Raw genomic sequence first — 14,584 nt, 5'->3', positions numbered from 1 at the left:
AGTCAAGTATAATCTTTGGTATTTTCTCTATTCCCATTACCTTCTCCACCTAACCACTATTTTGCTTCATTCTCTTTTAAGTTTCCTCCATTTTCCTTGAAGTATTGGAAAGTGTTTCAAGGTGCCATCTTCCACACCCTCATGCTCGATTGTTGGAATTAATGTGCCTTATGATAAATTATTGTTTATTTATGTGATATCATATAACTTCAAAAACTAGCTTACTAGTTTCTAAGTTAATTTATTCGTTGATTTACATCAATTTTAGATTAAATTCAAAATAAAATTATAAATTTTGAAGGCTAAAGATAATGATTTTACATGTAAGAAAGTTGAAATTGAATTATAAATTTTTAAATAGATCATGTAAACTTAAAAGACCCCTAAAAATATTTGTATAATAGGTAACCTAATTGACGGCAAAAAACCTAACTTCTATACTAAGTTGGAAATTTCGTCTTGAAAAGTCAACTTGTTTTGGTGAAAAACCTAAACAGTGTGCATAAACTACACTCAGCTACAAGAGTTAGGCATGTATGACGTGAGGCTTTGGAAGTGTGTATGCTAACATGATGATTTTATATTGGTTGTTGTGTATTTGGGTGTTGTATCCTTGTATCCTCCTCTGAAAAAATTGCAGTTCAAACACAACAAAAAGCTAACAATCATAGTACAAGACCATTAGTGTTGGAAATTCTACAGCAAATTTGGCTAGAAATAGCATCACTTCAATTTTCAAGTAGCAGTTCCAAGTCACTTATAAATGTGTAGCCAATGCCAGTATTACACACACATTTCCAGTAATTCCTTCCCCAACTTTCGTGCGTCAGAGGATATGGATTCATTTAGTGGTGTATCTGGTATGAAACAAAAACAAGTGCCTAACTTTGAAATTAGCCTATCCTTGATCTATCACCTGTATATGAAAATTCAAACATGATAAAAAAGTGAAAAAAGAGGACCCACTATTCTTTTCACGACTTTGGTCCAAAATCTATAATATTTTTTTTCTTGTGCCAAAAGTACTTTACATGTTATATAGTAACAACCCTTGATAGATTAGATTAGATCAACCTTTTTTTTAACCCTTATATTGCTTTTCATAATACCAATTTGAGAATTAAAAATAGCATGAGTATTTTCCAAAGATCTCATATATCATCCAGCTCTAATCTTAGCCCCTAGTAAAACCTGACTTGTTAATCAGATTATCATACTACTTATATGGCTGAAAGATAATGATCTGATCTGATCTCATCTCATCTGATCTGATTTGATCTGATCTGATACCAAAATAAACAAATTAAACAACTTGGAGTTTTGGAAACTGACATCTTATTTAAGTGCAAGTAACTCTTGTACTAGTTTGACAGCTAAGATGAATTAATCGTCGAATGTAAAAGTAATGTTAATTTATTGTTGTAAACCTGGCCTGCATAACAGCATGCAAGAAGCTGATCCAATAACTATGTAATAGCAGCAAAGTAACCCAGTTTATATATATATATATATAAAGTTTGGCCTTAGCCGAAAAGAAAAAAGGACTGCAAATTGTACTTTGTTTATGCAGCAAATTTGCTGCTTCGAAACCAACTCCACTAGTACTGTCCCTATCATATTATCCTTTAAGGCTCAAAACATATAGTTTTATAAGGGCAGTGCTTGGTGCTTTGATTTCATCAAGTTTTTGAACATCCCTTCTTCATTAGATTTCAGAATTCCTCAGCGGTTGTGCCTGTAATACTTGGCAAATCCGGGTAAAAAAGCTACCGGCTAGTGACTAGATGTTCCATGGAGAGAAGCAGTGGTTGGAAACTAGCATGTGGTACCTTTTTTGGCTGCTGGAAAGTTGAATTGGCCTTTCAGCAATATTAAAAAAAGGAATTATCTATTGAACTACAAAAGACCTAGTGGGTATCCAACTTGTTGAAAGTCCTAAATAAAATCTTGGAGTAAATTACCCTAAAGAAATATTTGAGATACACTTTATTCCTTTAATATCTATATCTATCTATATCCCTTTATAATTTACATTCTTTTATCTGCCGCGTGACCGTTTGATCGAATCCAGTAAAAAAATTTTGAGGTAATCGAGTTGATGAGTCATATTTTATCATTCTAACTCGAGTTGAGAATTTTTCGATTCGAGTCGAGTCGAACTGAATCGAGTGAAATTAAAAAATTAAACATGTCAAATTAAAATCTTGTTACAGTATAACTAATTTAATGTTAGAGCACATAAATTTGAAACCATATATATTTGAAGTTTTTTTTGAAAGAAAAATAAAAAAAATACTTTAATATGATAAACTTGAATCATTATTTACTTATTTAAGTCCCTAAAATTATTATTCTAGAAAAATTTTAATTTTAAAACTTTTTTATATATTTTTTTAGATTTGTTTTTGAAACTTTTATAAATATTTTGGATTTAAAAAATTATTCTGAATTTTTTATATTGTTTGTTGAGAGAGACCAATTTGATCATTTTTCAAATTTGACAGAAACCAAGAGGGTATTTACATCAATCTGTTATTCAAATTATTCGGGTTATTCGAATGGTAAAATTTGAGTTTAACCCCTATAATATGTTAAAATTTGATATTTAATCTATATATTTTAATTTTTGAAATAATTTGATCCCTTAATTTTTATAATGTCATTGATTAATCTAAATAATTAATATTTTTATTTCACATGACTACCAAGTGATTTTTATTTAATTTTAAAATATCACACTAGTAAATTTAATAGAAAAATTTTAACTTCCGTAACAACTAGATTTAAAGGAATTGATAGAAATAGAAAGACTAAATTCCAAATATATGAAATATACAGGAATGAAAAGCATATTTTAACTTTCAAATTTTTAGCAAACAAACACTAAACCCGACGCGAAGGGTGGGCGGAAAAAATATTAATAATCTTAAAATATAAGTCTCTGAGCCACCTTCTAATTAATTATTTACCATGTATATATAATCCTTCAATGGAACCAACTCCTTACAGCCCTCTGAACTAAAAAAACTAGCAGCAAATTAAATATGACAACTTCAATAACATCAACCCTTTTCTCCCAAGACTTGTATCCAAGAAAATTTCTCCTACATTCCTCTCTTCACCCTATAGAATCCCCTGCAATTTCCCCAGCTCAACAAAACAATTCCCCCATCAATGACAACTTCCATTCAAATGCAACCATTATTCTCTTAGTCCTCATTTGCACCATCATTTCCTTTTTGGGGTTGTTTTGTATGGTCAAGTGTGCAATTAGAGGCTCAAGTTCTGTTGCTTCTGAATCTGGTGTAAACCCTTTAGCCAAGTTAGCTAATAAAGGAGTTGAGAGGAAAGCCTTAAATTCCTTCCCTACCATAAAATACGCGACCGAGTTGAAACTAACCAGCCTAGACACCGCTTGTGCCATATGCTTGTCGGAGTTTGCTGCTGAGGAGCGTCTGCGGATTTTGCCAAAGTGCAACCATGGATTTCATACTCAATGTATCGACAATTGGCTTAGTTCACATTCTTCATGCCCTACATGCAGGCACTGCCTGATAGAAACAGATCAAAAGACCGATAACTGCAGCCCGATAGGTTCCTTGGAACAGCCTCTGCCGGTGCAAGAAAGCATCATCAACGTTAACGTAGAAGAGAACTGAAATTGTACATAAATACAGGGTGGAAACTAAGCCGGTTTTGGTGTAATGATTAATAGAAATGCCGTCTTAATTAGAAGTTGAAAATCATGACTAATTTCATATCATATGTGGCTGCTATGCAAAGCTTGCAACTAGTGGAACATAGAACTAATTATGCAACACAATTTTCTATTAACGAAATTGCAAGCAACAAAGTGTTAGTTGAACTGAAATTTCTTAAAAGTTAATGGAACAAAAATCCTGTGATTGGATCAAAATATTCAACAGATCGTATGATCATTCTTGCACAAGGGAAATGCAATGTGGGAATGGCAAAGAGATGTGATTAAATATGAAAAGCGATGAGAAATGATGCAGCCGTTGGGGGTCAAAATAAAATTTTAGAAGTTTAGCTGGCCAAAGTTAAAAATTTTGTTCAAAAAATTACTAAAGGAATATTATACCTCTTAGCTAAGGAGGCTATGGCCACTATCTCCCCTTCTAGAAACTTAGGAATTAGTGTTAACTCTGGTTAGAATTTGCATCCTAGTGTCTGTTACATCTAATAGGACTGTTTTTTGTGGACTTCTAGAAACTTTCCATGACAACCACTCATGAAAATTCCTCGACTAATGGTCCATACAATAAGCAAGCCCACTCATTAGTTATGTGATTATGATGTCAAAACAAAGATGACCTAGAATACAGGCAAGATCACACAAGACGTACTAGAATGCCAAAATACCCACACCAATGGTACTCATTTGGCTAGTGACCCTTGATCCCTAACCTTTGACCTACCAATATGGCCCACCACGTGGCATTATAAGACAAGGAGTAACTCACCAGATAAACGGAAATTATTATTTTTTGCATTTAAAATTTAACTTTAAAAAAATTTTCATTTGCAAAACCTTAAAATCTTTACAAACATTGGTGTATCTAGGGGGCTGGCATGATCCCAATCCCCCTAAAATGGAAAATTTTTTATTTTAGCTCTTTAAAATTTTTAAAATTTTAAATTAGTAAACGTAAAATTACACTTTGTCCTCCTTAAAAATGATAAAAATTTAATTTAATCCTTTAAAAATTATAAAAATATAGGCTATTCAGATGGTAAAATTGCATTTTTACTATTATAAAATTACAATTTAATTTCGACCCCTCCTAAAAAACCTTTCTGGCTTCGCCCCTGTTTACAAAATTAACCCGTTCAAACAATAGATAACAATTTTTAAATAATAAATGTTTTTTTATACAATGATAATTCAAACCTAAACTATTCTCGGAATAGATGAACATCCGACCAATAAGCCACAACTTAAAATTCAACATGCTTAAGAAGAGGTTTGAACCCGAGCTATCCAAATCAATTAGCCAAAAATTTATGAATATAAAAACGAAACTGGTATATATAAAATTTTACCCAATTATTCATGTCAAAACGAAACTTGTATTTAACTTGTGGAATACCCTTTTACTGCACGAGTTTAGTGAAAGGTGACATGTGATGTCATATATTTCACTCAACAAATGTCATGCCATTATCCTACTCAAATTAGTCAACTTCAAGTGAAATATATTTTTTTTCTTCCAAACCAATTAAAAGCTTTCTTTGTTTCAATCAAAATAACGTACCATGCGTGGTTCATATATATAATTATGGGATTAAATTAAACAGATTTGTGAGAGTTTAAAATTTTGAGTTTCTTCATAGTTTCGGTTTTTACTCAAAATATGTGGTAAACATTTAGTCTATTTTCCTCACCTATTGAAAGGTGCTTTATGCTTTCCAGATAATTGCAGAGAAAAGAATGGAAGGGTTTGGTCGCCCTCAAAACCTTCATCTCATTTGCCTCTTTTTCTTTGGACACTCTACCTTTAACATTTTATTAACTTCGCTTTTTCTTTTCTCACCTTTTCCTTGTTGTGTCTCACTTTCAAGTTATCAACAAACAAAGAGACATCTGTCAATAAAAGTTTGGAAGAATTTTTTTAGTGTACTCACTTTTTATTAGGACACAAGAAACGACAAAGACAGTTTTTCCATCATCAACTACTTGCACCATCGTTTCCTGTCTTGGGTTGTTTTGTGTTTCCAAGTGTGGAATCAGAGGCTCAAGTTCTGTTGCTGCTGATTCTGGTGTGATCCATTCGGCCAAGTCAGGAGTCGAGGAAAATACCTTAAATGCCTTCCCTATTGTAAAATACGCAAGCGAGTTGAAACTGCCGAGCCTTGACACCGCTTGTGCTATATGCTTGTCCAAGTTCACTGCTGGGGAGCATCTTCGGATTTTGCCGAAGTGCAACCATGGATTTCATACTCCATGTATAGATACTTGGCTTATTTCACATTCTTCATGCCGGAACTGCCTGGCTGAAACGGACCAAAAGACCAATAATTGCAGCCAGGCAGAGTCCCTCCCGCTGTGTTAAGCTTTGGCCTGCAATGCAACAGGAGACCAGCAGCAGTTCAGCACAACACCAGCAGCAACACTGCTTGAAGTGCAGCATTGAAGCTGAACCAAATGCAGCAATCGGTTTTGATCATTTTGTTCCTATGTAACTTTGGCTAGTTGATTTGTAATTTGTTCACAAAGTTAGTAAGATGTGTTCTTGATTTGAATTGATGTAATAGCTGATATGTCAGCTTCTTTTGTGTGTAATTTAAGTTAGCATTAGTCATGTATTAGTGGGAGCAGTTAAGTCATTAGGTAACTGTAACTCTCATATATTTCAAATTTTAAATGAAAATCAGTGTGAATTTTCAGTTATCATTCTTGCAAGTGTTTCATTCTGTTTTGCTTCGATTCTTTTGTTTTTGTTTTGCTATTTTTTGCCTTTGCTTGCTGCTAAAGTTCCAACACGCTGCAGGAAACCATCAACATACAAGTGAACTAGAAATCGTGTATTTTGGTGCAGTGATTAATAACAATAACAACAAACCTAGAGGTTGAAAATCATGACCAATTATCAATTTACAATTGAAACTCTCAACTAATTTCATCAAGATGCATGTATTGCAGCTAGTGGAACAATGAACTAAAACATGCACTGCAATTTTCGATTACCAAAATTGCAAGCAACAAAGTGTTGATTAAACGAATAAAGTCCAGTGATTGGATCAAAATATTCAACAGATCGTATGGTCACTCTTGCACAAGGGAAATGCAATGTGGCCGTGGCAAAGCGAAACTTTATTTTTTTAAAAACTGATTAACTATGAAAAGCAATGAAGCCTTACCCATCGTTGAAAATGAGTGGTTTAGAATCACTTTACACTGTTAAGAAACAATATCTAGCAAACGCAGAAAAATAATTAATGGAGGAATTAATTAATAATGTTAACTGTGGTTAAAATTTGCGAGAACCAAAAATGTTTTATAATCCGTGCATTATAGTTTTTTTATAATCATGTTTAATTTATTACATATTTTCTATATAATGATCGAGGGCGTTCAGGTGTGATGGACTAATGATTCAGGGCGTTCACCGCCTCAGGTATGGTCTGGGTTTGAACTATATTAGTTATATTTTGATTTATTGACAATTTTTTGAGTGGAAAAACTTTGGGTTTTTCTTTTTTTTCTTTTTTTTGATAAAACAAACAAGAAGGTTACATACTTTTAATCCAATCTAGAGGAACCATCTTTTCCACGAAGGTAAATCCTTGCCCTCTAGGGAAGAGGATAGCAAGTTACAAATTCTGTTTCGGTAAGACATATATTTCTATTACTACGAAATTTATAAATGAAGTAATTAATCGTGGGGTTTCTGTGTTTGTAGTGACAAATCTTGTATGTGTTCTTAAGAAAAGAAAAGAAATTTTTCAAAATTTCGAGATCTTAAAGGTCATGAAAACATATAAGATATCTTCGATTAAATGAAGACCCGCATTCCCTTGAAAAGCTATATTAGTAATAAAATCGACTTCCACATTCAAATCTCGCGAAATATACTCTAGCTTCCATTGGCGAAAGTCTAGCAAATTCTGTTGAATAAAGAATTAAATTAAATAGAATCATTGTTGAAAAGAGTAAAGTGCATGCCATTAGATGTCCAAACTCTTCTCCTCCTCTTCTTTAATTTCAATTTTTAATCAAAACTTATGGCATACATTGAGTCTTGTTTTTCTTTTAACTATTTGGTGGTGCTTTTTGCTTTCCACATGGTTTTAATTATTGCAGAGAAAAGAATGGAAGGGTTGGTCGCCCTCACAACGTTATTCTCATTGCCTCTTTTTTCGCCTTTTTACTCTTCCCTTGACATTTTTTTAGTCTCTTTTTTCTGACCTTTTATCTGTTGCCTCTCACTTTCAGGTTATCCAACAACCTCTAATATACTGAATGTTCCATATAGATAAGCGGTACCATATTTTCTTAGCCCTATCAAGCACGAGATACATCTCAATTTGATGAGATGCTCTCATTTTATGAATTCTTTCTTAAGGTTGGGTTCTCGAAGGAATTAAGCAACAAAATTTTGATTCGACCTGGGGAGAACATTAACTTGTCGAGAGCCCCATTAATTTTAGGTGGATGATACTTCCAAAACTTCTCCTAAAGAAATAGGCCTCCCATTAACAAATTTCATAAATTCACATTCAAATCTTCATTGCCAAATTTACTTAATCTACAAATAACACCCGAATCATCTTATTGAAAATAAACATGTAAAAAAACACTAAAAATGAAAAAAATGCAAAAATAAAATATATAAGTTCAACTAAAATGAAACTAAAATGTATAAAAACACTTAAAAGAAATAAATTAAGGCTTCCTTTGGATGCATGTTTGATTTTGGTAAGGTTAAAAACAATTGTGGTAATGAGAATGGATACTTTAATGGTGAGATTAAAAAGAACCATGGGTGTGTTTTTAGATTAAAATAATACAGTTATAAAAAATGCTATTAAAGATCTTACATTATAGTAAAAATGATATATAATAGAATTCTTTTAAATTATTTTATTTTTATGAAATTATTAAAAATATGGGAATTTGTAATTTTATTTCATAAAATATGAATATGTATTATGATATTTTTATAAATATTTTAATTAATTATAAAATCGTTTTAAATTATTTATTATATTAAATGATAAATATTTTAAATTTATTTATTTATAATTATTTCAATTTTTATAACAATGCAAAAAATTATTTTCATACAGGAAAATTTAGGCTTCCTTTGGATTGAGGTTTACAGGCAGTGAGGTGGGTTTACATGGAAAATATGGTGCCAAACTCACTGCTGTGTTGTTTCGTTTAGACTGTCAGTGCAGTGAGGTTTCTTTTTCAAAATCAGCAGCAGTGGAGGGCTAAACTGAGCTGTTGGCACTGTAGCAGACAAAATTAACCTTACTTTTATTTATTATTTTACCATTTTATACTTGAAAATTAAATTAATTTCTTTCCCAATCTGCAGAAAACCCTGCTCTTCAACTCCTGCTCTTCAATTGACACTCCTACAAAACCCCACCAACAGCACAGCAGACTCAAAGAAGCTCTATTTTTCGACTCATCCTATCAATCTTGTTCTCAACTTTGATCTGGTAAGTCAAAACCCTTCTTTTTATACTCTATATATGTGTTTGAATTGTATCAAAGTAGTTAAGTAATTAGTAGAAATGAAAAAGAATTTTTGTGTTCATACACAAATCCATATGTTCTTTCTCCATTATTTTTTTACCTCTACTTGCCGTTGAAGAGATTGAACATAATTGATGATTTCATCAAGCATACCAGCTTTGCCTGTGATTTTGTTACATCCTGGTACTAAATCTTGCAGATACTTTATTCTTTCACCGATTTTCTCCCTTCTAACCTATATAAATCAACATAATTAAAACATTATTATCTAATGAAAGAGACTTGATAAAATAAGAAAACAAATCGGTAATAATACTCACTCTCTCAGCTAAACTGTGGCTATCAGTGGCTTGACCACGACGTGCCCAGACGTGGATAAAATCAGGCTTTTGAACCTCAAAAACCTTTGAATTCTCCTTAGAAGCATCACCAGAAGCTTCCTTCTTGTTGTTACTGCTTTTGTTGGTGTTTGGCCCTGTAATTTTCGACTCTTCTCCTTCATCTTCACAGGCTTTGATCCTCTTGGACTCTTCTGCAACAACCTGTATATATAATCAAAAAGTGAAAGAAAAGGTGAAATACCCATAAGTCTATATACCTTGGCATGGTGTATTGATGGCAATAATGATAATATAATAAATGAAGCAATAGGCAACACACATACATTTGAGTTTTGCAACTTTTCAGCTTTCCTTTTGTTGAAGCTTTCTTTACCAACAGCTGAAGCCATCTTCTCATAGTTACCCTTGACCTCCACCGCTTTGGTCGCCACCACAGCTGGCGGATAGCTAGAAGTCCTAGAAATGGCATGGTTCATGTCAAAACTAGGGCCATTACCGTATCCACATGGGCCAAACCCCATGGCAGCCATGTCAACCTTCCCCAACTCAGGCCAGGGACTCTCTAAACCAGGGTCAGGCTTCACTTGCCGAGCCATAACCATGTCTGGTAACACCGAGTCACCACTGGCACGGCCCATGAAACCACCCTGAAAGCCTTGTACATGGTTGGTTGGCTCGAAAACACCCCACAACTTAACTCACTGAAATAGCTTTGCTGCTGTTGTTGTTGCTGAAACTGTTCCTCTTGCCATTTCAAGCGAGCCCTTTGCCTCTCGAGCACCGTCAAGTCCGAACATTGTAACATCTCCGGCAATGTTGTATTCATGTCTCAAACCCTCAAAAACTAAAACTATCAAAAACAAAACAAAGCACAACTAAACAAACGAAACAACAAAAGCTTGTAGTAATATGAACAAGTTTAGGCAGGTTTGCTATATGACTTCATGCCTAACACGAGTTCATCGTGAGGGGGTTAGTACCATATACCATATACCATATATCACAAGCATATATGATCTTATAATTCCTTCTTTTATCCAAGGGAATTTTTGGTACTTTGGGGAAGAAAGAAATCAAGCAGTCATAGCCTGCATCACCTAATAAAAGGTTTGATTTCCTTACCTCATTATGTTTCTCAAGCAGGGATAGCTGTTTGATTTCCTAAGGCAGTAGGGAATCTCTCCCAAGGTTCTAAGGTTCCCAGGATTCTAGAGAAAGGCTTAGCCTAAAGTCAAGCTATAGGCCGAGTCATGCATTTCTTTTTAGTCATAAGTGCTCCCATGCAGTTGTATAGGCTGAATTTTATTCTATTTGAGTTGTGAGGTAGACACGTAGGGCAATGTGGCAGTACAGGTTACAACATGTCCTGCCTCTCACATGCATTGGACACATGCAAAGGGTAATATTTGCTCTATGCTTCGATTTGAACGAAATGTAGCCACTAATGGAGCCATTGTTTTCTCAGCATTGTATATTTTCCCGGATGCCAAAAAGATATATGTATTGTTACTGAATCCCATTCCTCTTAGCATCAATCCAACCTAGTAGGTGCAAGAAAATATATCATTAAAAAATAAATTTTGCACATTCATAATTAACTTGAACAAATGACTAAACAATTATATGTACAAATTCATTTTTGAATATTATCATTAAAAAAATAAAATTTAATCAAAAAAAGCTATAAAAGTTATTAAAAATAAAATTATTAATGATTATTAATAATTTCTAAAATATATCAAAATATAAAAAAATGCTAAAACTATCCCAAAACGATTTGAATCACATAGGTAGGTTACCAAATTCATCCATACCTGTTAAAAGATGACCTATGCTCTGTAAAAGATAACAAAATTCTCTCATCACAAAATTACAGCAAAAATATGGGCATACAACCAAGCAAATATGTATATGGGCAAAATTTTGCTGTCTTTTGAGTCTTTTCACTATCCAACCATCAATTAACATGTTTCTTATTAAACTAGTGATAACAATTGATTAATACTTGAATTTTTTAGTTGGTTTCTTATTGAAAAAATATATATACACACATACATAAATGCAAATACCTTGGCGTAATAGTCCTTCCAGACCCTACGAACAATCTAATGACCACCCAAATCAAAGGCCTTGAATTTGATCATTTTTATGCTTAGATCTTCTGATGTTGGGTACTGTGTTGGCTGATGCTGAACTAGTCTCTGCAATTTTCAAATTCCAATACTCCTCAATACTTTTACTTTGATATTTTCATTTAGTTTCTCAGCAACCAAGCAGACTCAGAAGAAGCCTTGAGATTTCACATATAATAAGAAACTCTGCTCAAGTAATAGCTTAAAGCTAAAAAATGGTATTCGTATCAGATTATTACTTTAAAAATTAATTGAAAAACAAATTTAAAAAAAAATACCTCATCTTTGAGCATATGAAGCAGAGTTGTTTTACCGGCATTATCAAGTCCCAAGAACAAGATCTTTGCTTCCTTTTGATACAAACCAAGAGACGCTAAAATCCCATAAAACCAATCTACAAGAAACATTTTTTTTCTTTTGTTTTAAATTCTGTTTGGACAGATAGAAAATTGAAGTATGTAAACAAAAACAAAAAGGAATGATTTTTTCCTCTTCTTTTCTCTGAACTTAGATTTGGTGGTTTTGAAAAGATTGTTCTGGGATTTCTAAAATATAGTGAAAGTAACATTGACAACTCATATTAAATAAACATATTAGTGCTTCTAGCCAAAGGCCCAAAGGCCCTGTATTTATTTGACAGAAACATGAAGAAATTGTATTGTAGATAGATTTTTAAGCAATAAACGAACCAATGCTTCTTGCAGATTTTTTCTTTAATTTTATCAGTTTGCCCCAGAGACTTAAGTCTGATATCCATATAAATATGTCTTGTGTCCAAGAGAATCAAAAATGGAGTAAATATGATACTTGAATATTATATTTTTGTTGCAATCATTTCCCCTTTTTCCATTAAGTTGAAGCTTCAATTAAGGTGCCAGTTTTTTTTGGGTATGGCTAGATAAAGATTAGCATTGGGAGACGTCTAATATAAATTATAGACTATATATTTGCTCTATGCTTCTTGGTGAATGCTAGCATATTGACTGAATTATATCAATGATAATAGATGGTAAAGACAAGAAATTTTGTGGAGGGAGATAGTAGCTTAGCAACAAAAGCTGTTTGGGATGATGAGCTGACGTTGATATTTTGTGAACTTTGCGTGAATGAAGTCAATGCTAGTAATAGACCGACAACTCATCTAAACTCAAAAGGGTGGGAAAATGTCATTACTCTTTTTCAAGCAAAAACACAAAAAAATTATGGAAAACCTCAATTGAAAAATAAGTGGGATACATTAAAAAAGGAATGGAGGTTATGGAGGGAGTTGCTTAAGGAATCTACAGGTATTGGATGGTGTCCATCTAAAAAGACGGTCGATGCTACCGAAGAATGGTGGGCTGCAAAAATACAGGTTAGTATAATTTACAATTATAAAAATCTTAGTATGACATTTAAGATTTAACATGTTATGTAGGAAAATTCTGATTTTAAAGGATTTAAGAAGAAAGGAATTGAACCACGATTGAATGAGTTAATGTGGCAAATCTTTGGTGGCATTGTAGCCACTGGAGAGAACGCATGGGCACCTTCATCTGGTGTTCTTCCAAGTGGGGTTCCTATGGGAGATGATGCACCTAATGAGGGATTTGGTGACTTAGATGAACATAGTAACGAGAATGAATGTATTCCTCCTGATGAGGTACCGTCAAACCCTTCTCATGAAATTCCTAATCGAAGAAAGCAAACACTTGGGGTCGTACACGGTAAAGGAAAAAAATCAAGTTCAAGTAGAAAATCATCAAGAAATACTTTAACTACTCAGATTGAGAAATTGTGTGAGAGTATGGCTAGTCCAAGGAAGTCAGTGAATGAAATTATTTTTCCTCACTCTCAATATACTATTTCAAATGCAATGGATGCTTTGCGTGCTTTGGGAGATGAAATTCCAAAAAAAGATGAACTGTACTATTTTGCCACCAAAATGTTCCAAATATCGGTGAAACGAGAAGTGTTTTTGAACTTAGATCCAGATGATAGGGTTTGGTGGCTTCGACATGAGTATGCTGAACAAAATCCAATTGCATCATTTTCATCCTTGGTAGCAACATCCTCATTTCCCTTCCAACCATACCATCAACCACCTCCACCATAAGCTCCTTAGAATTATTATTGTAATATAACTATACTATTTTTTTATATGTAAAACTAATGTATGATACTTTTTATGTTTGGTATTTTTATGCTATACTTTTAATCAAGTTTTTGTGTTGTATAGAATGTCACGAGATTTTAAAGGATTTATTTTCATTTGATTACTTTTTCAGGTTATGGATGAATTTAACAATATGTATAATAGTTTTGATATGAATTATGATACCCCTGAATTAAGTGAAGAAGCTCAACAAAGAATAGCCACAATTGTTACCCAAGTTGAGAACAACAATTATCATGAAGAGGAAGAATATGTGTTAAGCAGTGTATTGGTGCACCATGAAACTTATTTCACTCTGTAACCGCGTATGGATTCAAATTATACAGGTCAAATGTGGGTGGACGAAGTATTAAATGGGCACGATGATCGTTGCATGAATATATAGTTTTAGGATGCCAAAGATAAATTTCATAGCTTGTTGCATGATTTGGAAACAAATTATGGCTTAAAGAATGGGAAAGTATCAGCGATGGAGAAGTTAGCATTATCATTGTACATTCTTGGAAATAGAGAATCAAATTCAAATGCAACAGAGCGATTTCAACGATCTGGGGAAACTGTTAGTCGAATTTTTACTGATATGTTGCATATATTTGCTCGAATGGGAATAGACACGATTAAACCCACTGAAGGTCAATTCGAGGAAGTACCGAACCATATTCGACATGATACAAGATATTGGCCTCACTTTAAGGTAATATTTACACAATCTTTATATTTTTAAAAT

General features: G+C 33.2%; 4 protein-coding genes across 4 annotated transcripts; 3 read left to right on the top strand and 1 right to left on the bottom strand.

Annotated features, from left to right (window-relative positions):
- Positions 1 to 2,913: 2,913 nt before the first annotated feature.
- Positions 2,914 to 3,865, top strand: LOC107961403 (RING-H2 finger protein ATL78). The gene has a single exon (XM_016897544.2). It carries the CDS (start codon positions 3,045 to 3,047, stop codon positions 3,657 to 3,659), a length of 615 nt encoding a protein of 204 aa, XP_016753033.1. The 5' UTR covers positions 2,914 to 3,044; the 3' UTR covers positions 3,660 to 3,865.
- Positions 3,866 to 5,452: 1,587 nt separating this feature from the next.
- Positions 5,453 to 6,204, top strand: LOC107960884 (RING-H2 finger protein ATL78-like). The gene is made up of 3 exons (XM_016897139.1): positions 5,453 to 5,460; positions 5,657 to 6,050; positions 6,097 to 6,204. Exons 1-3 carry the CDS (start codon positions 5,453 to 5,455, stop codon positions 6,202 to 6,204), a joined length of 510 nt encoding a protein of 169 aa, XP_016752628.1.
- Positions 6,205 to 8,809: 2,605 nt separating this feature from the next.
- Positions 8,810 to 13,804, top strand: LOC121216255 (L10-interacting MYB domain-containing protein-like). The gene is made up of 4 exons (XM_041091730.1): positions 8,810 to 8,979; positions 9,066 to 9,192; positions 12,709 to 13,056; positions 13,120 to 13,804. The coding sequence occupies exons 3-4, from the start codon at positions 12,709 to 12,711 to the stop codon at positions 13,795 to 13,797; spliced, it is 1,026 nt and encodes a 341-aa protein (XP_040947664.1). The 5' UTR covers positions 8,810 to 8,979; positions 9,066 to 9,192; the 3' UTR covers positions 13,798 to 13,804.
- On the bottom strand, positions 9,229 to 10,907 carry LOC107959439 (transcription factor HBI1). Its single transcript, XM_041091731.1, has 4 exons — positions 10,693 to 10,907; positions 9,894 to 10,420; positions 9,550 to 9,771; positions 9,229 to 9,464 (listed from the first exon to the last, which is right to left on the bottom strand). The coding sequence occupies exons 2-4, from the start codon at positions 10,206 to 10,208 to the stop codon at positions 9,318 to 9,320; spliced, it is 684 nt and encodes a 227-aa protein (XP_040947665.1). The 5' UTR covers positions 10,209 to 10,420; positions 10,693 to 10,907; the 3' UTR covers positions 9,229 to 9,317.
- Positions 13,805 to 14,584: the final 780 nt, after the last annotated feature.

The sequence above is a fragment of the Gossypium hirsutum genome, chromosome D04 (assembly GCF_007990345.1).
Source record: "Gossypium hirsutum isolate 1008001.06 chromosome D04, Gossypium_hirsutum_v2.1, whole genome shotgun sequence".
NCBI classification, from domain to species: domain Eukaryota; kingdom Viridiplantae; phylum Streptophyta; class Magnoliopsida; order Malvales; family Malvaceae; genus Gossypium; species Gossypium hirsutum.
The sequence above is the reverse complement of the archived record's forward strand: the minus strand, read 5'-3'. Positions and strand labels throughout refer to the sequence as shown.

Coding starts and splice junctions, on each gene's coding strand:
- LOC107961403 (XM_016897544.2), top strand. CDS start 3,045: ATGACAACTTCAATAACATCAACCCTTTTCTCCCAAGACTTGTATCCA.
- LOC107960884 (XM_016897139.1), top strand. Junction 6,051..6,096: donor AGACCAATAATTGCAGCCAG/GCAGAGTCCCTC, acceptor GCAATGCAACAG/GAGACCAGCAGCAGTTCAGC.
- LOC107959439 (XM_041091731.1), bottom strand. CDS start 10,208: ATGGGCCGTGCCAGTGGTGACTCGGTGTTACCAGACATGGTTATGGCT. Junction 9,772..9,893: donor AAAAGTTGCAAAACTCAAAT/GTATGTGTGTTG, acceptor TTATATATACAG/GTTGTTGCAGAAGAGTCCAA. Junction 9,465..9,549: donor GCCACAGTTTAGCTGAGAGA/GTGAGTATTATT, acceptor TGATTTATATAG/GTTAGAAGGGAGAAAATCGG.
- LOC121216255 (XM_041091730.1), top strand. CDS start 12,709: ATGGTAAAGACAAGAAATTTTGTGGAGGGAGATAGTAGCTTAGCAACA. Junction 13,057..13,119: donor GGTGGGCTGCAAAAATACAG/GTTAGTATAATT, acceptor CATGTTATGTAG/GAAAATTCTGATTTTAAAGG.